Raw genomic sequence first — 25,629 nt, forward strand, 5'->3', positions numbered from 1 at the left:
ACTCAATAAAATTAGAGTATTTAATGATATGGAAAAATTCATATTAAGTGAGAAAAGCAAGTTACAAAACAGCATGCATAATAAGCCCTATTTTATTTTTATTTCTAAAATATATTTATGCAGAGAAATAAAAAAGGTACCTAAAAATGTTAACAATGCTGTCTTTGGATGGGGCAATTATTTTTCTATAGTCTCCAATTTTTAAAAATAATAGTGAATTACATTCATGATTGGGAAAGAATGTCATTAAAAAAATTTAAGTTGTTCAGTAGGAATTTTTCAGAAGGTATTATGGTCTTAAGAAGAAATCATTTTTTTGCTATTGACCAACCAAAAAGCAGAATTCTTCACAATTTGTAGTTTTATAAATATTTGGTGGATAAACAGAATGAAAAAAATGGCCTCAGACCACTATGGAGATCAGTATGGAGGCTCCTCAAAAGACTAGAAATGGACCCACCATATGATCTAGCTATATATACCACTTGTGAGTATTTACCCAAAAGTCAGCATACTATAGCAATACATGCATACTCATGTTTATACCAGCACAATTCATAACCCAGTTATAGAACCAAACTAGACATCAACAGATAAATGGGTAAAGAAAATGTGTTATATGTACACAGTGGAGATTTACTCAACCATAAAGAAGGAAATTATGTCATTTGCAGGAGAATATAATGAGAACATCTGATAAGTGATCAGAAAAGTGATCTCTAAGTGAGATAAGCCAGACTTGAAAGTCAAGGGTACTATGTTTTCTTTCATATGCAGAAACTAATGTATTCTCAAATCTCTACTAATTGCTTTCAGCAGTCACTCTTAGGATGAGATGTTCAAATTGAATCCTATGTGAGAGTGCCCTCTGGTGGTTCTAGCAATCCTGCTTTGTACGTTTGAGGTGGTGGTACTCCTCATCCATGGAAATGTGAGAACTGGTTAGTTTTTCATGAAGCTGTTTATTCAGTGTGAAGGCCCATCCCACTATATGTAATTTTTAAGTGTCTGCTAAAACAAGTAAGTGGACATTTCATAAAAATGTTATTGATGCCAGACACGATTGTATACACTTGAAATCCCAGGCATGTGGAAGACTGAAGTAGGAAAATCAAAAGTGCAAGTTTGAGGCCAGCAGGGGCAACTTAGTGAGATTTTACCTCAAAATAAAAAAGGGCTGGGATGTAGCTCCATGGTAAAGTGCCCCTGGATTCAATTCCCAGTACCCCAGTGGCGGCTGGGGGTGAATGCAGATTTCTATTCCTGGGGTGGGGGATGGGAAGAACAGGGGAGGTGATGCTGGTGGTGGAATGTTTATTTGTTTAGCAAAACAAAAATCAGCAACTCGTGAACATCAAATCCTATCAACTACAATGTTAATCTATATTTCCAGTACAATAAAATCAAAGTTAATTCTCCTTTTGACATATGAGTGTGTGGTATGGGCATTTTGGAGTAGAAGAAAATTTTCATTTTATCTTATTTCAGTTTTTTATTCTTTCTACATTTATAACATCTCAACCTTTTTAAAATTTTGAGTATAAACCAACCTGGAAAAAAAAAATGAACCATTTTGCAAAGATATATCAACACAGTCGGCAAATATTTTAGATTATCAAATTTCTATCAAACTTTTTAATTTTTTTCCACAATAATTAATAGTTCATAAAAAAAAAGTAGCTACTTAAAAACATTTCCTTTGAGTAATAGAGGGTAGCCATTACTAATTATTTCCTTTGATCTCTCCTACTCACCATTCTTCACATTTTACAGACCATTGGGACCTTCAAATAAATTTCCTTTACTAAAAGGATTTAACAATAGACTTTCAGAAATTATTTTTTCACATCAACTTTACAAATATCACAAATATTTTACAAATCTGAATAAAGCACTTTCCCTCCTGAAAATTCCTCACCTGCTCAACAGAAATGACAGGGGCAGCAAAGCTTCTCAAGGTTCTGTGTACACTGCTGTAACACTATAGTCTGGTGAAACATTTTAATCTCAAGAGCTGCAGCTGTTGTTTGCATGTGTTCTTGAAATTAGCTTTTTTTTTTTTTTCCGGTATTTGGGATTGAACCCAAGGATATTTTACCTTTGAGACACAACCATAGCGTTTTTTTGTTTTTGTTATTTCACATTTTGTTTGTTTAATTCTGTAGTGCTGGGGATCAAACCCAGGGCCTCATGCATGCTAGGCAAGCACTCTACCATGGAGCTGACTCCCCAGTCCAGCCCTTTCCATTTTGAAAAAGGATCTCACTAAATTACTCAGGCTGGCCTCAAACTTGTGATCCTCCTGCTCAGCCTTCTAAATCATTGGGATGATTGCAGGTGTGCACCACCGTACCCAGTGCTGGTGTAATTTTTAAGACAGAAAAAGAAAAAAAAATCAAAACCAATTATATAACATTCTTTCTAGAGAAATCTCTAGGAAAGTACATTCTTGGGTGAAGGAGATCAACCCATTTGTCATTACAATGTACTGAATGTTTTGGAGCCTGGCAGTTCAGATCCTGGCTCCCCAGTCTGCTAGGTAGAGTTCAGGACTCTCAACCTTATCTATATAATGATGATGATGCTCCTTTCCAACCTCCCCACCCCCTGCCCTGACTATTTTTAGTTGGCAATGGACACAAAACTTTTATTTTATTTATATTATTTTTATGTGGTGCTGAGGATAGAACCCAGTGCCTCATATGTGCACTCCACCACTGAGCTACAACCCAGCCTTGATGCTCCCTCTTAAGAGAATTATTGTGAGAATTTAATCAAATTTGCAAAGAGTCTAGCAGACAGTAAAAACTGAATAAAATACAACTAAGTTAATTATTTCCTAAAGCCAATGGAAACACTGCAACATCTATTTTCTGTATTGTCTTCGTAAGTTTATTCTCAAAGGCAATTTGAAAACACCTTCATGAAGTCAAGAGGGAGGGAAGAGCGAGGACACGGGGAAGTACTGGGGAGCAAAATGTACCAAATTATGCTATGTCCGGGTACAAATATAACCGCAGTGACTACAGCTTTTCTATATAATTACAATGTACCAATTAAATTGGGTAGAGCAAGCAGATGGGGTAGGGAGAAAAAGGAAGGTACACTGAAATGAAAGTGATCAAATTATGTTATGTGTATGTACAAATACAGCATAATGATTCCCACTATTAGGTAAAACTAATGCGCCAATGAAAATAAATTTGAAAAATTTCTTCAGAAGCATGCATATTTTATTAACCATATTTACGCTAATAATAAATTTTTGCATGATGATGTAAAAATACTCATACTAGACACATAAAAATAAGTGGTAGCCTTTAATATCTCAAAAGGAAAATAAATGAAATCATTTCTCTAAATAAAAATGTAAAGTCCAGGATTAATAAATACATATTCTAATATATGAAAAGACATTTTATTATTATATTACTAAATAACATATTAGTGAATACACCAGATTGCATTTTCTCAAATGGCAAATGAGACACCAGATAACATTTTTCTTTGATTCTCCCAGGAGTCTCAATATCATCTGTCTTTTGGAGGATTCGGATTCTTACGACGTCTATGATACCTTGAAAAGAAGAATATATCTGAGATAAATTATTTTAGTAAAGGTTTATTACTTCTGATAGAAATCTCAAATGTCTATGATTATTTTGCTATTTTTATTAGAACTATTTGAAAAAAATCAATGAAACTTTATACATACATTTTTGGATACATCTCAGATATTTCTTAATAAACTACATTCTCCCAATGTGAAAATTGCTTCCTATCAATTAAGCATTTTGGAAAATCTTCTTTCAGATCTTGAGGACATTTTCAAGGTAACCTTAATTAAAAACTAATAATAAAATTTGTCTTTATAGTAAAAAAACACTATATCATAAGCATGTTCTATTACAGTTTTATTTTAAAAACTGAACAGAAGCCACTTGATCTACAAAATTATATTTTAATATCATCAGGAACAGTTTACTTTTGTTTCTGATCACAAATATGTTAAAAATTATAATGTCTAATCCAAGCATGAGTGTGGTGAAATCAGCCTTGGCTGATTCAAGTATTAATTGGTGCAATATTTTTGAAAAGCAGAATGGTAATATTCACAACCTTCATTTAGTACAGGTTGAACATCCCTTATCTCAAATACATGAGAACAGAAATATTTCAAATTTTGGAATTTTTCTTTTTTGGAATAGTTTGATTTTAGACTAGCTGCATATACGTAATATCTTGGGGATAGGACCCAAGTCTAAACAAAAAAATTTGTTGGTTTCTTATACAGCTTACACATATATCCTGAAGATAATTTTGTATAATATTGTTAATGTGCCTGCATTTTTACTACAATCCTTAATATATGATGTGAAATTTTCCACATTAGTGCTTGAAAAGTTTCAGACTTTGGAGCATTTTGGATTTCGGATTAAGGAGGCTCAACCCACTATTCTGGAAATCTATCCTAAAGTAATAGAGAAAAATAATTAAAATATTAAGACAGGGATATATGATACAAATTCACATATGATTACAACCATGTAAAAATAAGCAACTAACCAAGCTTATGAATAGATCTAGAGAAATAAAATGCACTGTTAACAGTGATTATTTTTGAGTGATTTCACTGTGGAGAATTTTTCTTTTTGTTTCTTCATATTTCTTTATTTTCTTTACTGAGTTAAGAAAATACAGAGTACAGGCTAGGGTTGTGGCTCAGTGGTAAAGTACTTGCCTATTAGCATGTGTGAGGCACTGGGTTCAGTTCTCAGCACCACATAAAAATCAATGAATAAAACAAAGGTATTGTGTCCACCTATAACAAAGTAAATTTTAAAAAAGAAAATACAGAGTACAAATGTGATTGATTAGTTCTCTTCAAAACTTCCCGTATAGTAAGATTTTGGCAAGGTGGTCAGGAGTTAATTTTCTTTGCTTTTTTGCTAATGTGGAAGTTCCATTTAAAAATTTTTATTTCACAAATGATAAGATATGTATCTCATGCTCTTTAGTTTTGTTTGTGATCAAAATACCTAAGCATGTTTTGTTTATCTTAAAGTTTCATATATAAAACTTTCTGATTTTTCTGATATTGATTTTTTTTTTTTTGCAGTGCTGGGTGATAATGATTTTTTGAAAATGTATAAAAGAATTAAGTTGAAAAGAATAAAATACACCTCTGCATGCTAACATGAAAAAGTAAGTTGCAGAAAATACCTAGAGCATAATAACCAGCATGAACAAATTTATTTCCAGATATTTTGGTCACAACTTACTTAAACCAAAAGCAAGTTTAAAAAGGATATAACAAAGAGCAAAAAAACAATAAAATGGAAAATAGAAAAACAGTAGACTTGATAAAACCAAAAAGATGATTCTTGGAAAAGATCAACAAAATTAATCATATCAAGAATGTGAGAGGTGGGGAGTAGAGGGAGGGGTGGGGATGTGGGGCTGTGAAGGGAGGTAGAATGAGACAGATATTATTACCCTATATACATGTATGATTACACTACTGGGGTGACTCTCCACCATGTACAGTCAGAGGAATGAGAAGTTATGCTCCATTTGTGTACAATGTGTCAAAATGCATTCTACTGTCATGTACATCTAATTAGAACAAATTTTAAAAATTAAAAAGAAAAAGAATGTGAGAAGTGACATCACTATAATTAAAATACTTAAAAGACAATAAGGAAATACAATGATCAACAATATGCAAACAATTTAGATGAAATGGACAAATTCTTTGAAAAACACAAACTAACACAGTGCCCTCAAGAAGAAACTTTTGATAAACTAAACAGCCTTTACATATCAACTAAACTAACTAAATGTGTAATTAAAACTTCCCATAAAGAAAACTCCAGACCCAGATGGCTTGCTTCCCTGGTGAATTCCTTGGTTTTTTTTTTTTTTGGCCCTGGGGATTAAACCCAAGGCACTTACCACTGAGCTACAGGCCCCCAGTCTTTTTTTAATTCTTTAATTTTGAGACAATGTCTGAGTAAGTTGCTTAGGGTCTCACTAAATTGCTGAGGCTGGCCTTGAACCTGTGAGCCTCTTGCCTCAGCCTTCTGAGTTGCTGGGATTACAAGTGTGTGTCACCTGTAATTTGGCTTCATTGGTGAATTCTAACAAACATTTAAGAAACAAATAAGATCCAATTTTTACACATTCCCCTGGAAAAATGGAGAGGAAGGTATACTTCCATATCCATTTTCTGATGGAAGCATTACTGACACCAAAAACAGATAAAACTACAGGCCAGTATCCCTAATAAAGATGTAAACATTCTACACAAAATTTTAGCAAAATGAATTCAACAATAAATAAAAATAATAATACATCATGACCAAACATCAGTTACCCCAGAAATAAAAAGTAAACTTACTATTTAAAATCATTTAATATAATTGACTATATTAAAAAGTAAGAAAAACCAAATGATCATCTTAATAAATGCAAAAAAAGCATCCAAGAAAATTCAACACCCATTCATGATAAAGCAAATCAAAACAAAAATACTTCTCCATGCTAGGGACTTCCTAGAACTATGCTAGAAGGGACTTCCTGAATCTGACCAGGGCATCTACATAAAGACATATTACTGAACACTAGACTTGTTGATGTTAAAAGATTCAGTGCCTTCCTTCACTAAAACTGGAGGAAAGACAATAATATTTGTTCTCAGCAGTTTACCCAACATTGTACTTAAGGTTCTAAGCAATAAGAAAAACAAAACAAGAACCACTATAAAAAGAAAAGTAAAATTGCCTTTATTCATAGGTCCTATGATCGTCTATTAAGAAATCCTAGCAGGGTGTGGCAGCACAAGCCTGTAATCCCAGTGGCTCTGGAGGCTGAGGCAGGAGGATTGTGAGTTCAAAGCCAACCTCAGGAAAAGCGAGGCATTAAGAAACTCAGTGAGACCCTATCTCTAAATAAAATATAAAATAGGGCTGGGGATGTGGCTCAGTGGATGAGTGCTCCTGAGTTCAATCCCCAGTATCCAACCCCCACAAAAAAAAAAAAAAAAAGAAAGAAAGAAAGAAGAAAGTCCTATATATGGGCACCATGATATGCCCCTATAGTACCAGACACTCAGTAGGTTGAGAGGGCAGGTCTGCTTAAGTCCAGGAATTTGTGGACAGCCTGACCAACACAGTGAGCCCTGTCTCAAAAAAATATGCCATTTTCAACAGGAAGATTGAATATTGATAAGACTGAATATTTTTTAGTTGTAGATAGGGCACAATACCTTTATTTTATTTATTTATTTTTTTAATGCAGTGCTGAGAATTGAACCCAGTGCCTCACACATGCCAGGCAAGCACTCTCCCACTGAGCCACAACCCCAGCCCCAAGACTGAATATTGATAAGACGTTAATTCTCCTGAAATTGATCTGCAGACTGAATTCAACACTCTTTAAAATCCTACCAAGCTTTTTATAAATTGATAAGCTGACTCTAAAATTCATAGGGAAATGCGAAAGACATAGGATGACTAAGAAAATTTGAAGAAATAACAATACAGAGGACTTCACCTGATTTTAAAACTTATTTACTATAAAAATAGAGATTAACTGAACAAGATTACCAGTACCAACATATATGGTCAACTGACTTTCAACAAAGGAGTTGGACCAGTTTAATGGAAAGGGACATAATATTTTCAACTAATGATGCTAGAATAGCTGATATGCATATGTAAAAAAAGGTACTTCAACTAATGCCTCACACTGTATACAAAAATCAACCCAAATAAAACTTCTAGAAGAAATTCTTAGTGACCTTGGGTTAGGTAGAATTTAAGTGCAACATAAAACTCCTGAACTACAAAAGGAAAAATTTGTGAATTAAACATCATCAAAATTAAAAAATACTACTATCTTCAAAAGCTATTTAGGAAATGAAAAGGCAAGCCACAGACAGAAAATATTTGCAAAGCACACAGCTCACACAGTACTTCAATCCACGGGTCCTATATCTTAATAAGACAACTCATCTGTACAGACAATTCTCTCTCTCTCTCTCTCTCTCTCTCTCTCTCTCTCTCTCTCTCTCTCTCTCTCTCTCTCACACACACACACACACACACACACACAAATACCCACTACAAATGTACAGATGGCCACATGAAAAAATGTTCAACATCATTATTATTGGGGAAACATAAGTTAAAATTACAATTAATCGCTACTACTTACCCAACAAAATGACTAAAGTAAAAAGACAATAATACCGAGTGTTAGGGAGGATGTGGAACAAGTAGAACTCACACTTACTACTGGTGGAAATATCACTTTGACAGTTTCTACTGAATTTAAATGTGCCTTTTTTTTATCATATGACCCAGTAATCTTACTTACAGGGATTTGCCCAAAAGAAGTGAAAACATAGCCAGGAGCAGTGGTGCTTTCCTATTATCCCAGCAGCTTGGGAGGCTGAGGCAGGAGGATTGCAAGTTCAAAGCCAGCCTTAGCAACTTAACGAGGTGCTAAGCAATTCAGTGAGACCCTGTCTCTAAATAAAATACAAAAAAGGGCTGGGGGTGTGGCTCATTGGATAAGCCCCAGAGTTCAATTCCTGGTATTAAAAAAAAAAAAAAAAAACAAGAGGGGCTGGGGCTGGGGCTCAATGGTAGAGCTCTTGTCTCTCATGTGTGAAGCCCTGTGTTCGATCCTCAGCACCACATAAATAAAATAAAAAGATATTGTGTTCACCTATAACTAAAAAAATATTGAAAAAAAAGAAGAAAAATTAAAGTCAAAAAAAAAAACAAGAAGTGAAAACATGTCAATACCATGACTTAAACATTTATGCAGTTTTATTCATATGAGCCAAATATTGAGAAGTACTCAAAATGTTCATAATTGGAACATAAACAAATTGTGATCCATCCACAAAAAGGAATAAATAAATAAATAAATAAAAACTCTTGAAACACATATTTGATTTTAAGATTCGTAATACTGCCTTTAGTCTTTCTTCCCTTCAGAGGATTTTCGTATCCTCAGTGACTTGGCTGTGAACAACGATTACAAAAGATTGCAGCAATATGAGACATAGAGGAAGGCAACAAATACTAAAAGCCATTACCATTGTTCAGGGTTAGGCTTAACTGAAATATCTGGATAACATGACAAAACTAAAAGACAAACTTTAAGAGACGTTGTAAATCATGGAAATAAATCTTAAAATATAGTAATGATTTAATGATTTAAATATAGTATGGAAATGCTTGCTAATTTGTTTTCATACACCCTAACATTTACAAAACCCTAACAATTACAAAGATAGGTACAGACCCAGATAGCATGCGTAAAAACTGAGTATTAAGTTTAAAAAAAAAAAAATCAAGGAATCAAGGAAAGAGATAAAAATAGAAGCAGGAATTGAAAGACCATGTTGGTCATTACAAAAACAAAAACAAAACACAAATTTTTTTCTTGGGAAATTGACATAGAAATATCACCTTTAATATTGAGATTGTTAAAAGAGGGGCTTTTTTAGACAGGAAAAGACTTTGTTTTATTCTAATAAATCAAAAACTTTGGAAAGAAGTTGTTTGAAATATTCTAAGGATGATGATACTGCTAATAAGACTGAGGAAAAAACATGGCAGAACAGGCTGCACAGCAACTATAATTAAAACTCTCAGAGTGAATTTCACCAAGATGTACAATAAAAAGCAGTACCCTGGAGAATCTCTGTCATAACTAAAGTTAAGGGAAGAAGCTTCTTTTAAACTAAACAGTGAATAGAGCTCCAGAATCCCTAGATCTATCCCTTTAGAACTGTTCCCCATAGATGATCCACAGGCCCTTCAAACTCAATCAACTGTGGGTTCATCCTCCTTACTCCCAAACTTGTTTCCCCATTCATATAAATGGCATCACTATCTACCCAAACACCCCTGACAGAGAGGCCTCCTATCTCTCCCCTCTCTCCCTACCATGCATCTACTAATGCTGATTAAAGTTCTTAAATACCAATCTTCTTTCATTTTCCTTCTTTCTGTTCTCAGTGGTAGTCCATTTAAATCATCAACATTTTTCACCAGACTTCTGTTAATAGTTTCCTAACAGGTCTCCCTAACTCTAGTCTTTCCTTGTATCACTTTATCCCAAATACAGAGCCTTCTTAATGATTTTCTAATGTATAAATGATGTACAAGTCAGTTCACATGTTAAAACTGCTCAGCACAAACTCCTTCACAATACCCTTCCTATATTCCTCCACATATTCTAGATTCCATCCAATATGAACTATTGGCAACTTCCCCAGCATACTTTATCTCACTTGCTGTCTCTTCTGCCTATGGAGCTTTCCCCCACTCCCGTAGGTATCTCTGAGCCACCCTTCAAGAGGCTTAATCACCCTTGATTTTAAATGTGTATTTACTTCATTATCTTCACTCCTTGAGTATAAATAACTTAAAAACAGGAATTGTATAGAACTTAGTGGAGCAGATTGTTTTGTTTTGTTTTTGATACCAGGGATTGAACTCAGGGGCAATCAACCACTGAGCCACATCCCCTTTTTTTTTGTATTTTATTTAGAGACAGGGTCTCACTAAGTTGCTTAGCACCTCGATGTTGCTGAGGCTGGCTTTGAACTCATGGTCCTCCTACCTCAGCCTCCCGAGATGCTGGGATGACAGACTGATGAATGTATATTTGTTAGTTCCATAAATGTATCCTGCTATAAGTGTGCCAGCCCAGTGGCAGTTACACAAGTGAATGAGAACAAAGTTTGCTCAAACAAACACTGTTTATATTTATAAACCAAATGCCCTCATAGTTTAGTCTGGAAGACAACAGACATGAAAGAGAGAAGATTTGGAGCTGGAGTATAGCTAAGTATAAAAGCATTGTATGTTAGGCCCTAACACCACAAGAAAAGAAAATGATTCAAAATACAAAAATTAAAGCCAGAGATAGAGGATAAGAGTTGATGAGAGAAAGGCAAGAGAACTGAAAACAATATTTATTGCCAAATTGTGTGCTGCACCCCAATTATTTTTACAACAACTCAGTCTACTAAAAGAATACATAAAGGGCTGCGAACGAGATTAATTTCTTATTAGGAAGCTAAATAAAAATCACACATTAATTAATGACTATCATAGAATAAAATTTTCAAGGACTTTTATAAAATTCACAGAAAGCTTTGTTTAAATTCTCTCATTAAAATAAAGAAAAATAAAGAAGCATTTCAATTTAACTATAATATATATATATTGATATAAAAACATAATATTGCTAAAAAAGCATTATTTCAATTTAACTATAGTATATATATTGATATAAAAATATAACATAGCTGGGCATGGTGATGCATGCTGGTAATCCAGCTATCTACCAAAATACCCAAACTTACAAACAGGGATTGTGTAGAACTTAGTGGAGCAGGTTGTCTTGATATTTCTATCAAGAGGCTGACACAGTAAGATCACAGTTTGGAGCCAGCCTTGGTAATGTTGTAAAAGGCCTGTCTCAAATTCTTAAAAATAAAGGGTAGGATTAGGGACACAGTTCAGTGGTACTAGGTTGAGTCCTCAGTACGGGGATGGCGGTAGGGAGGGTGGTGTACAATATAGTATGCGATTGTACTTGGGGTTAACTTTCTCGTGCAGTACCATTTCAGAAATTGTTAATGCAAGGATAGTTACATGTTCCTCTTGTGTATGTAGTCAGAGTTGAAGAAAGAAAATAAAACTTACTGTCCATGAGGATACCAACGATGCTTAGTAGTAAAAAACATTTTACTAAGTTTTTCTATCATGGGTCCTTCCTCAAGGTGTTCATCTTTTTCTTCTAATCTGGTTTTTAGCACTTGATCATGTGTTTCTTCATTACTGTGCAAAGGATCTGGTTGAGGAATAGGCTACAAAATAATTAGAAACAAATAACATCAAAATGTAGAAAAGGGTTAGCCAGGATTTGATTGAGTTACAATAAAATAATTTCCATACTCAGTAATTCATTACAGTAACTCAGGGTAGGTAAAGAAGTTATCAGAACAGTTTTGCTTAGTTGTATTACTCAACAAGATCAGAAATATTTTTCCTCTCACAAATTTTGGGTTAATTTTCCAATAATAAAATTCTTATATATCTCAATCATTACAGTGAGACACAATGCAAAACCTTTCATTGAAAATGAAAATTCTTACTGGGCAGGGTGGCACACATCTGTAAACCCAGTGGCTCAGGAGGCTGAGAAAGGAGGGTTGCAAGTTCAAAGCCAGCCTCAGCAATTTAGCTGAGGCCCTGTCCCAAAACATAAAAAAGGACTAAGTGTCAGGCACGGTGGCACACGCCTATAATCCCAGTGACTTGGGAGGCTGAGGCAGCAGGATCAAACTCAGCCTTAGCAACTTAGCAAGGCCATGAACAACTCATCGAGACCCTATCTCTAGTAAAATATATAAAAGGGCTGGGGATGTGGCTCCTATATTCAATGGAAGCAGGAAATTTTTCAGTGATTTCATTTCAGGTAACTGAAATGCCATCAAATAATGCCTCATGATAATGTGGATCATTTCCCCACAAAGACATTAGTTACTAAACTGCATTCCCAATGCATAAGAGTGATAAATATATTTCTATCAGTAGGAGCAGTTCATTAAAGCCTTTAAGAAACAACAACTTGAAGTCAGGCATGGTGGCACATGACTATAATCTCTGTGACTCAGAAGACATAGGCAGAAGAATAATAAGTTCAAGGCCAGCATGGGCAACTTTTTTTTTTGAGATCCTGTCTCAAAAAAGTAAAAAGAGATGTAATGTAACTCAGATAAAGGACCCTGGGTTCAATCCCTAGCACCACATTTAAAAAAAAAAAAAAAATCACTGACTTGGGCTAGATATGTAGTTCAGTAATAGAATATGACCTAGCAGGCACAAGACTCTGGGTTTGAACTGCAGCACAGTTAAATTAAAAAAAAAAAAAAAAAAAAAAAATCACTGACTTGGAGGGTCAAGTTACCTATATTTTAAAATGTAAATGATTAGCCGGTACAGTGGTACATGCCTGTAATCACAGGCAGCTCGGGAGGCTGAGGCAGGAGGATCACAAGTTCAAAGCCAGCCTCAGCAATGGCAAGGCACTAGGCAACTCAGTGAGATCCTGTCTCTCAATAAATACAAAATAGGGCTGGGGAGTGGCTCAGTGGTTGAATGCCCCTGAGTTCAATATCCGGTACCCCCACACACTTAAAAATAAATAAATAAATAAATAAATAAATAAATAAAGATATTAATATACATAACAATGACTATAACATTCAATAATGTTATATTGATGAAATGATACATTAGTAATGATAACATATATAACAATGGTAACAATACCTTACTTTACAAAGTACTTTACAAAGTAAGGCATACATAGTAATTATAGTACAATACAAATATGACTTTACAATGATGTGAAACATTCAAACAGTCTTCTTTATATTCATACACTATTTACTGACAACTACTATATCATACCACTGTATTAAATATTATAACATACTTATATCAAGTTTAAGTTCAGGAAACAATAAGACCTCTGTAAAAGGCTATATATATATATATATATATATATATATATATATGCACAAGGAAAGGGCACAATTGAATAAGGACTTCAGAAATGCAAAGTAACGAAGATATCAGTGGAAATGGAAGTAGTTGAGTCAGAGTCCAGTAGATACTATAGTCTAATATAGACAGAAGTTTATGGGGCACAGAAAGATGAGTAAATGATGAAACATATGCAAGAACACCTAAGAGATGATTTTAAAAAAAATAAATCTTGAGAAATCAGATTGTGATAAGCCTTTATAACTAAACCAAAAAGAAACCACTTACATATTAGTGGTCTAGTATTCCCTCTGAATGTGGGAGAGAATAAGGAAGTATAACAGAGAGCTTAAGAACATGCATTTTGGTCTCTGGTTCTGTTTTGAGTAGTTCTGTGGCCTCGGGCAAATTATTTAAACATACTTTTCCTTTCTATAAAATCAGGAAGTAATATCTGTCTCATTAGAGTTTAATGAGGATTAGAGTTTAATGAGGATTAAGTGAAATAATAATTCATAGTATGCTTTGCTGTCCCTCATGCTCTAAGAGTTTCATAAACAGTAGGTAGCTATTAACATTTCTTTTAAGGCCCCAAACAGCAATAAAGATATATATATATATATATATATATATATATATATATATATATATATATATATATATATATAAGAGGAAGCATTCCTTAGACATTTAATGTAAATGCAAAAGATCATCCTTTTGTATAAAGTGAAATATTAGTAAAGGTCTTTGAAAATTACTATTATACCCTGAGAGGTACTAGTATATACATGAGATTAGAGCTATGAAAGTTGTCAGAATTGAAAGGGGGTCAACTGTGTCAAACCCTGACAGAAAAATAAGTACATAAATAAAGCTGGGAGGTTCAGAAGGGGATCTCTGCACACGTTACTGACAAGAACTAACACAAGAGCCTCTGCCAGAACCACAACTTTGCACAAAGACCACTGTAACCTTACACAAAAAATTATATCATCAGGCCATCTGCCCAACTAAAGTCTGGTCAACCTTGGACTGACTCCACCCTTGTTACTGATCCTCATAGGTAAGGACTGCTTCAAAACAACTTTGGTAATCCTCTTCCTTTTGCCTCTGGAAACTTCCCCTTGTCTCAAACCCTTAAATAAACTCATAGTTGACTATGGCCTATGGCAATTGTATTCTCATTGCAATGCTCTGCTATTTTCTAATAAACTCTATCTTTGAAGAATCCATCCCTATTGCTATTTAGAGCCTATAATTAACAGTTTTCTTTTTTTTTTTTAAGTCTTTTACACCTGTTGCTAAAGAGCAAATGTTTTAAATATTATCAAAGTTATTGTCACATATTAATAAATGCTTATTGTGTCTTCCTAATCCTAAGCAGGTCTAATTCTAATTTATCAAAAATTCTCTCTGCTTTGTGTGGTTTTAAAAAAATTTCTATGTGCATAGATAAGAAGACATTGAGATTAATGGATTCTTTAAGGTCTATAACAGTGCCTCTGGCACTCAGAATTCTTTAATGCAGTACTCCTTGATCAAACTTCAAAGAAAGGGTATGTGTTTCAATAAAACAAATGAAATAAAACCGAATGCCAACTGTATGAAATACTCAGAACTGTTATCCTGAATTTCCCTTGTTTTTCTTAAGAATTGTAAAATTTGACTTTTGAAAATTTCCACTAAATCAATTACTAAAAAGACATGCTTGCCAGGCGTGATAATCCGGTGCCTCCAAAAGGCTGAGGCAGAAGGATCACAAATAAAAAGGCGAATGTGACTCAGTTGTAGCTGTGGATTCAATCCCCAGGAGCAAAAACAAAACAAAAAATAACAACAACAAAAAACTTAATTTTTATTTACATTTTTACTTTGTTTTCTAAATCATTATTTTTTGCTTTTTGATTTCCTAAACTAGAAATAATAAATTCTAAAAAAAAAATTTAAATATTAGTATTTTAATCAAACACACATCAGGAGAAATAAAAAGGAGGATCTTTTTATCTGCATCTGTGAAAAATAACCAACACATTTTAGATTCAACAATGTTTGATATAAGCCTCAAACCTTCAAGAAATGTATGAGGGTGAAAGAGAAATGAACTGGTGGTTGGAGATGACAACAAAGAAAAAAATAATTGATGGTATGATTCGATGATACAAGTTATAAAGCTAGGAATTGTCAGAGAAAAGAGAAATGATCTGGTTATGAAGATGAAGAACTACAGGATACCTACTACACCTCTAAGCCCAGTGGCAAAGGTTGTGGGAGACAAACAGCAATTATTTAAAAGGGCTGCTGGGGAAACAATGTCCCCAGGGAACATTCAGGTATATTAGAGAAAAAAGGTAAGGGCAACACTCAAGAAGAGAAAACATTAGAAAAGATTTTATCAGTGATAGTTAAATACTAATATTATGGTGGGGAAGTTTTCAGAATTGAGGACAGAAGGGATGTAAAGAGTCATCTAGGGATAAGAATGTGAATGCTAAGAAATGACCTGACAATCTTCTGCTTCTTTTGAATAACTGATACAAGAATTAAGCATGTCACCAAAGAATGCATAAGATAACAACAGAAGAAGGCATAACACATTGTGAATTGGAGACTATACAGCTTCAAACTCAGTGACTGAGGCCTATTTTTGTATATATTGCCCAAAGAAATTAAGAAAAAAAAGGGCACTGGATTAGTGCCTATATCTGGCTAGGATGCAGAGGCAGGAAGAAAAAATAGTGAGATTTAAAAAATGGAATAGAAATTAGCAAAGAATAATCTAATTTGTCAAATTAACTAGCACTCTGGCTCTAATGATTTTTAAAAATAGGTGCCACTAAATGTATAATCTAATTATTTTTTCCTCAGAGAGCAGACCAAACATTGCCAAATATAGGAGGATGCTATATTATATTAAATAGAAAAAAAAGCACTTCAAATATAAAATAATAAAAACAGGTCAAACTAAAATAAATTGTATTAAACACAAAAATAAACCCAAACCTCTTATACAGTGCTCTGGCTTTGAAGACAGAAAAAAAATTAAATTGGACCACTTAAACTATATACCCATATTGATTCAATAGAAAAAATTAAATTAAAAAATCAAACATTAAAAAGATTATCAGAATCAACAGTACAAAAGTTATGAACAGTCTAAAATGCAAGTTTTTCAAAATTTATTAAATAATAATATGGGATGAATAATGTGTTTTATAGTTTTATACTAGATGTATATAATCCTTAACCAGATATCTACTAAATTTTTTAGACCAGAAAAATGATGTCATAACTGCATTTAAAAAGTTTATTTTGTGGCCTGGGGATGTGGCTCAAGTGGTAGTGTGCTCGCCTAGTGTGCGTGAGGCACTAGGTTCGATTCTCAGCACCACATAAATGTGAAATAAAGATACTGTATCCACCTAAAAACTAAAGAAATAAATATTTTTTTTAAAAAAAGTTTATTTTGTATAATGAGAAAAACCTTTAAAGAAAAATGAAAAGAAAATCAAAACTGTTTTTAAAAAAAGCCAAAAGAAGTTAAATTAAACAAAGAAAATCAGACAATCCCCTTCTCTTTGGATATTTGTAAGAAATAGGTACATTTCTAACAGAAAATTAAAAACTATTAGTAGATTTTGTCATACATACTTGTGTATGTTCATATGGGATATCCACAGAAGGATGGTAGCATACTATTGTTCTGCCATCAGATGTCAAAGCAAGCTCTACTTTGCTAAAAAAGAACATTTTAGAAAATAGAGTTATACTGTTATTTAGGACAGAATCATTATTTTTACAGCAAAAACTAATTAATCACAAATTGCTAAAGAGAAGACGCTATATCACTGGATTAGCAAACCTGGTAACCTTAACATAGGCGACAACTCAAGACTATCTCACAGAATATGTCAGCTTACTACCACAACAAAATGGCTAGGACCTAAACTGTGAGTATATTTTATCTAGCAGAGAATAACACACCATATTATTTCATCATGACTTTAAGATTACATACCATGACAGCAATGCAATGAACATTTCAACTACCAATGATTTTTTTTTATGAAGGATGGAATCTTATATAATGCAAAAACTTTATATGACTCAACCTAAATTTTTAGGTTCAAAAAATGTTACCTAGTCTAATTTACAACTACTTAACATAGTGCAATTAAAATGCATCAAAAGAGAAGCAGATATGCTTTTACTAAAATTTGCAATTAAAAAAAAATCACATGGTTTAAGAAAATATGTTGCAGACTTCTGTGGAGAACAAAGACAATGTCATGTTACTCTTAATTCTTAGCATGGTGACTGGAATTAAATAAAAGGTATTGAATTAAAAATTTGTAATTTGGGATTATTCAATGTCAAACAAAAGACAAATAATGACTTACGCTAATAGATATGAACCCAAAGAGAAAACTATAAAAACTAATTAACTTCTCCAAAAAGCTAAAGTAGGCTTCAGGAAGATAGCATTTCTAACAACATGTCTGTCTTATAACAAATTAAATATTCACTGAAACACAATGATAATGATTTCATTTAAAACATTTATAATCTCAGATACTGAGTAAATAAGAGAATGGAAATAACTTTTTAAAACAAAATTAAAGAAAGAATAATAAAAAAGCAAGCAGAAAATCAAATGAAATCATTTCAGATACAGCTAAGACTGTTATTTTTAATTGAATTTTAATACATACCAATTATAGTCATCTGGAAGAGAAGAAAATGTGGATTTATGACAAACACCAGATAAAGCACTGTCTGCAAAAACCCAAACAGTAAAACAGATTTAGTTAATTGGAGCATATGTTCTCACATAAATTTAAAGCTAGCTTTACTCCTTTAACCAATTTACTATTTACTGTGAAAAAGGTTTGTAAAAAGAGCCAGGACTTAGTCCCTATCCTTAAAAGGGTACAGTCTGCTGGTAAGAAAGACAAGAAACAATTGCACATAAAGGTTAAGTGTTGTTAGCATGGGTAAGCAGTGGGAGAGAAATGGCACAGGAACAGGCTAGCAAATGCAAATGTGCAGGTTCAAGAAAGCCTTCCCAGTAGAAATGATGTCTAAGGTGCTCTGAAGGATAAAGGAATGAGGAGTTGATAAGGGGTAAGTAGTGCTCCTTCTAGAGCAAGTAACAAGAACAAAGATCAAAGATGATAAAGGAAAATAAAATATTTGGGAATTCTAATCTTTCCAATAAAGAATGTGAAGTATTTAGACATCCCAAGGTGCATAGTTTATAAAAGGGGAGCAGTATGTTTTGATTAAGAAAATTAATTTTGTACAACTTTAAGCATATTTTCCTTTTTTACAATACTTAGAAATTCAAGAGCTTCAATTACTTTAAAAATTTGCAGAAAGTCCTTTTATGTTCAAAGAAAGGATATCTTTAAACACACATACACACACACACAAAATTAGAGGTAGCTCAATATATATATATATATATATTTTTTTTTTTTTTTGGTACCAGGGATTAAGCTTAATTACTGAGTCTCATCATCAATCTGTTTTAACTTTTATTTTGAGAGAGGGCCTTACTATGTTGCTGAGACTGGCTTTGAATTTGCAACCCTCCTGCCTCAGCCTCCTGAGCTGCTGGGATTACAGGCGTGGCAAGCTCAGTATAATTAAAAGCAAACTCTGAATGTGTCTTGGCTTTAGCCAAGAATCAATCTCTCAACAGAGCATCTTGCTCCAGTTACATGGGACTATGACTTACCTCCATTCCTCTCCATGTCCCCAGTATACAACACCATTCACACTTTGCTCAACAATCACTCAACTTCAAAGTTGTATATTCATCCATGAAATCCTTTTTACTCTCCCTACCTGCTAACCTCTATCAAAGAGGAGTCTCTTTTACATGACCCTAAATCGATGCTTCATATGACATTGCTATACCCTTTTTTTAACCCCTTTTCCACCCATATTAATTATTATAAGGACTAAATGGATTAATATGTTTTTTAAAACTATAAAATTCTAATGTTTTGAACTACCAACAATAAAAAAAACTATAAAATTCTACATTTCCATGTTGGCTATATATTTTGGAAAGTCTTAATTGCTCTTCTGGAATATACGGAGGCTCTTTTATTTTTTTTTAGTCATTATACTTTCTCTCCCAAATCATGGGTTTTGCTTTGCCTCCAATCTTAATGTCCTTCCTTTCCATATAAAACAACAGTATCAGGAATAATACTTTACCTTTGGTAATAATATTAATGATAATAGCTGCATAAATGATAATAGATTCATAAAAGAAGGTAGATAGTCCCTGAGTATTGAGATGACTGAATGATAATAGAACGATTTTCTTGAGGAACCTAAATTAACTCTTTAAAATTATCTGACAATAATTCCAATCCATTCATATAAATTAAACAATCACTTATTTATCCTCTATTATAATATATGAGGAAATAGGGACATCAAAAAAGACACAATACATATGCAGGGGGAAATGTAGTAAAAAGACACATAATAATTTTTAGTTATCCAGGGATGGAGTAACCGTTTCTCAGGTAACCTGCATAAAGACTAATTGCTGTTTTAAGGCACGGGCTGTATAAAAGCTGATCGGGTCTAACTCCTCATCCACTTTAGGTCCAGGTTCCTGTAAAGGTAAATGGGAGGCTAAACAGCAGGAGCCCTTCTCCCAATTCTCAACAATGAAAATGCTCCTAGAAATTCAAAAGATGACTGCAATTTTTGTTCTGACTCTTGTTTTAGTTTACAGCTAGTCTTCAGCAATCTCCTTCTGTATTTAATTAATTATGAGTTGATTATATTTTCAATGATATGATAATTATAATGCTCTGAGCCTTTATAAAGAGGGGAAGTGGAAGAACGGTGTGCAGGGACAAAGGTTTCCTGGTTTCCTATAAAAGGATTTAGTAGAATGTGGTAACACATGTCTGTAATCCCAGTAACTCCAGAGGTTGAGGTAGGAGGATTGCAAGTTTGAACCCAGCCTCAAGAACCTTTAGCTAAACTCTCAGCAACTAAGTAAAACGCTGTCTCCAAAAAAAAAAATAGTCAGGACATATAGCTCAGTGGAAAAGTGTCCCAAGTGCAATCACCAGTACCAAAAATATAAAAATAAAAAATAAAAGTAGAATTTAGTAAACTTGTGAACATTATTTAAAAAAAAAAAAAAGTTTAGTGGGCAAACGATTTTTTCCTTGCCTCAAAAGCCCCCAAATTACCTATTCATTGCTTTTTTGCCCTAGTCTTCAAATAGCTCTCTTCCTCTAACTCAATAAATAAACTTTCAATTACAAAGAGTAGTAAATAGGAAATATGAAGGAGAGATTAAAGTCAAGCAGAGATGTAAAGAAAAGTTGGCTAACATAGCTAAACATTAAAAAGCATACCTATTGTAGCTTTTTAACCATATGTACTTTAGAAATAGGTAAACAGGATTAATACAGGAAAAGGAAGCTGGGCATGATGGTGCATGCCTGTAATCCCAGAGGCTCAGGAGACTAAGGCAAGAAGACTGCAAGTTTGAGGCCAGCACCTTAGTGAGACTCTGTCTCAAAAGGAGGGGATGGAGGGAAGTAGGTAAATTGTACTGTGGGACAGAGAAAAATGAAAGCAAAAGTTGGGCATGGTGGCACACATCTGTAATCCTAGCTAATTGGGAGGCTGAGGAATAAGGATCATAAATTCAGAGCCAGCCTTAACAATTTAGTGACACTCTTTTCAAAATAGAAAACAACAAGAGCTGGGGATATACTTCAGTGTTGAAGCACCTCTAAATTCAATTTCCAGGAAAAAAAAAAAAAAAAAAAAACAGGAAAGCAAAAAACAGTTGTGGTTGGTTGAGAAATAAGATTATTGTATTTACTTATATGGGTCCATGCTCTGACTATCAAATACATATCAATAGGCTTTCAAGATAATTAAAATTAAACAATTCTTTAGAAAACAAAAGTAAAAATTACATTTTGTTTTTTGAAATGGCTACGTCTATAGGAAGAAGTCAAGGAGAATACACAAAAATATTAACAATGATTATCGTTAAGATTAGACTGTGAGCTGAGTGCGGTGGTACATGCCTATAATCCCAGCGGTTTAGGAGGCTGAGGCAGGAGGATTGTGAGTTCAAAGCCAGCCTCAGAAACAGTGAGGCACTAAGCAACTCAATGAAACCCCGTCTCTAAATAAAATACAAAAAAGGGCTGGGCATGAAGCTCAGTGGTTGAGTGCCCCTGAGTTCAATTCTGGGCAGCACCCCCCCCACACACCCACCCCCCAAAAAAAGATTAGACTTATTTTGCAATTTTAAAAAAGTAACAGGTGTAAATATACGAAGTATAAATGATCCAAATGAGAGAAAGTTACCCTTTATTAGTCCATCACCTAAAACCACTTGTGGTCTACACAAATAACCATATTGGACTCTGCATTTATGCATATGCACACATTCCTGTGCACACAAACGTTATCTTTTTAAAACACAGAGGGATGGGGTTGTGGCTCAGTGGTAACACTTGCCTGGCATGTGTGAGGCACTGGCTTCGATTCTCAGCACCACATATAAATAATTTTAAAAAGTCTATCAACAACTAAAAAAAATATTAAAAAAAAAAAAAACACAGAATCACATGATAGACACTGTTCTGACATCTTTTCCTCTCTCTTCTATTTGGAGAACTTTTCATGTTGGAAACAGTGGCATGACATTTATAGTTAAGATGTAGCAATAGTTATCCACCCTCTTTTGATTGACATTTAGGTTTTCATTGCTTTTTCTTTATTGCAAACATTCCTGCAAATAGGCATACATAAGTGTTAAATATTCTATATTTGAAAAAGTTTAAAACTCTTTTTAAACATTAAAAATTTAATAACTCACTTTGAACTGGAAATAAATGCTTCCAGAGAATTCTCTTTGACATCACCCATTTGAATGCTATCGATGCCATGGTGTTTTACGATGATCAGACGATATGATGAAAGATGTTCTGAAGAACAACCACCTTTCAAATCTACTTCTAGGCACATCAATTTTTATTCCTGCTTAAGAGATAAAGAAAAATCAATGCTACCTATCATAAACTACAAGAACAAGACAGGAAGCATTCCCTAACAGGACAGTCATTTGAAGTAAGGATTTCCAACAACTTTGCATTTCCACATAATTTAATAGGACGTACAACAATATCTAAATCTAAAATGAAAAATCCCACTTATATATAATAACCCCATTATTATTTTTCTTAAATGCAAACATCTCAGCACTCAGTGCAGCTTTTTCCACTTACTGAATACTCAGAAAATGTGTAATTGCTTTTAGAATCTGTCACTTACAATGGTACAATGAGCATCCCATCTATAATCAGTAGCGTGCCTGTACCACCTCCTAGTACCACATACAAGACCTTATTACATCACACAGAGTAATATTCTGTTTCTGATTCAACTAAATATTAAACAAGAAGGCCTATCCTTGGCCTATCACATACTTAGAGAAACACAAATGTCATCATCATAAGGTTCCAAGGTGTTTTCACCACCATTTCATTTTACTCTTGTATTAACCATGAGTGGTTTCCTTATTTTGAGCCTTGAAGAAACACAAAATTTGAAGGACTTACTTCCAAGAATTTTAGAGTTGATCAGTTACAAACTGGGAAACTTTGGGCAAATCATTAACTAAATGACCCTCCATTTTTTTCCACTGGTAAAGTGGGGGAAATAAGCACAATAATTTCATGAGCTGCTGTGAATAAATAACAAAACTATTATACCCTTTTGTTTAATTGAACTCGGTGACTATTCGTGCCCTTCTCCCAGTGGAGAACGATGAAAGGGAATTAAGACACAGATTCTCTTTGCAGGACTAAAGTATACAGGCGGATTCCTGGCCCTGTTAGTACTTAAGTACGGCTAACCCTGAGTTCATAAGAGTATTATTCACAGTTTACAACCTACTTTCGTATGCAATTATGTGTTCTTTCATAAATCTGTAAAGTAGGCATCTTCGTTCTACATATTAAGAACAAAGTTTAGGGACCTCAAACGATTAATTCGCTCCCCTATTCTCACCGTTCAGTAGATAGCATGGGTGGAACGCAAACCCACGTCTTGTGACAACAAGACCAAGAACATAGGACTTTAGGAGTCTTTAGGTTCCCTCTACCCGAGGCCAGCATACCCAGTGGAGGGTCAAACTATTCAGCCCAAGGAGCAAATTTCAGAGAGCAAGTCCCTTGGCATAGAATTCCACCCAAAGCAAAAGCTACTGAGAGCTTCAGTGCAGCTGGGGTTCGTGGAACAGACTCCCAACAGCATAGAGAATAACACTCAGGGAGCGATTCGAAGGACTTCGACATGGAGGAGTCCGCGGACCCGCAGGTCACTCAGCTCCCGCCGAGTGTCGGTCAGAGCACTAGAGGGGCGCTACAGGAAGCACGCGACCAGGTGCCGTCCCTTCTACAGGATGGACATCTGGAGATGCCGGCAGCTTCGTCCTGCAGGCTACGACAAGCGGAAGGCCTCAACACCCGCCGATAAGCCTTCTGGGCCTGCCCAAATTCGAGGGACTCCTCCACGAGAGGAAGAGAGGACAGCAATTACCTCGTAGGTTACTCACCAGGAGATCGCCATGTTGCCTCAATCCGGGTACTGTGCGACCCCGCCCCCGCGCCCTCCCGGCCCGCGGAGCACTCTGGGAGCGGTAGTCTCCTCGGGAAAGTGGCCCGAGCGCAGAGGGCAGGCTGGGAACCTGCCGCAGTCTCCCGCCTTTGGCTGCAGCCGCTTGGGCTCGTCATTGCCAAAGGTGCTCAGAAGAACTAAATCATTGCCCCAGCACGCATCCGTAGACAGTAACGAGTACAATTTTATTAACTATGTTCATATTCAGAGAACCGCTAGATTATTCCTTGATAGAAGTAAACTTTTATCTTGTGTAAGCCACTATTTTTCTGATGGTCTTTTACTAACAGTCCAATACTAACTGAAATAACAGAATCAACATATTTCAAATCACAAATGTTTCAAGAAAAATACATAAAAAGAATTAGTACTGGGCTGGGGTTGTAGCTCAGTGGTGGAGCACTTGCCTTGCATGAAGGAGGCCCTTGGGTTTGATCCTCAGCACCACATATAATTAAAATAAAGATCCATCAACAACTAAAATATATATATATATATATATATATATTGAGAGAGAAAGAGAGAATATGAATTAGTACTGTGTGCACCTGTAATTCCAGAGACTCGCGAGGCTGAGGCAGGTAATTTAATAACACCATGTCTCAAAATTTTAAATAAATAAATAAATAAACTGAGCTCAGTGGAGCATCTTTGGGTTCAATCCCCAGTACCAAATAAAAATTAAAAAATTAAAAGATTACCACTAGAAAGAGCTGAGGCTGTGGCTCAGTGGTAGAGTAATTGCCTAGCCTGTGTGAGGCACTAGGTTAGATTCTCAGCATCACATATAAACAAATAAATAAATAAAGGTTCAACAATAACTAATAAAACATTTAAAAAAGATTACTACTGGTGAAAATGTAAGTTCTTCCACATTATTAACTATAATTCAGATCACAATTTATAATTTACTTTCATTTCAAAAGCTGTATTAGGAACACTCCAAATGGGACTTACATTTATATCTTCTCTACCCTTAAGCTAAAACCTTACTATATATAGGACCATCTTACTTCTCATCTGAATAACTCCTATGAGCTCAGCTAATGTTAGGGAGGCAGTATAGAGGTTATCAAATGAATTCTGAGGCTCCATCTGCCTAATTTTAATCTTGATTCCCCACTTCTTATCTATGTTGTTTTAGGCAATTTATTTATTTAATTTTTTTGAGTCTCAGTTTTTTCTTTGTGAAAGGTGAATAATAATGATGTTCTCTACTCCATAGTATTGTTAAGTGAATCAAAAAACAGAAAGTACGAAAAATGCTTAGCAAGGGGCTGGGGATGTGGCTCAAGCTGTAGCGCGCTCGCCTGGCATGACTGCGACCCGGGTTCGATCCTCAGCACCACATACCAACAAAGAT

At 34.5% G+C, this 25,629-nt stretch overlaps 1 protein-coding gene across 2 annotated transcripts; it reads right to left on the reverse strand.

Moving 5' to 3' along the window:
- Positions 1–3,305: 3,305 nt before the first annotated feature.
- Mrpl42 (mitochondrial ribosomal protein L42) lies at positions 3,306–24,252 on the reverse strand. Of its 2 annotated transcripts, none has more exons than XM_026397434.2 (6): positions 24,205–24,252; positions 22,465–22,625; positions 18,293–18,356; positions 17,232–17,316; positions 11,736–11,899; positions 3,306–3,577 (listed from the first exon to the last, which is right to left on the reverse strand). In XM_026397434.2, exons 2-6 carry the CDS (start codon positions 22,532–22,534, stop codon positions 3,532–3,534), a joined length of 429 nt encoding a protein of 142 aa, XP_026253219.2. In that variant the 5' UTR covers positions 22,535–22,625; positions 24,205–24,252; the 3' UTR covers positions 3,306–3,531. The 2 variants fall into 2 exon arrangements, with proteins under 2 accessions (XP_026253219.2, XP_026253228.2); XM_026397443.2 differs by having other exon boundaries at positions 22,465–22,628; positions 24,205–24,241.
- Between the last annotated feature and the right edge of the window lie 1,377 nt (positions 24,253–25,629).

Source organism: Urocitellus parryii, chromosome 5, assembly GCF_045843805.1.
Source record: "Urocitellus parryii isolate mUroPar1 chromosome 5, mUroPar1.hap1, whole genome shotgun sequence".
Taxonomy (NCBI): domain Eukaryota; kingdom Metazoa; phylum Chordata; class Mammalia; order Rodentia; family Sciuridae; genus Urocitellus; species Urocitellus parryii.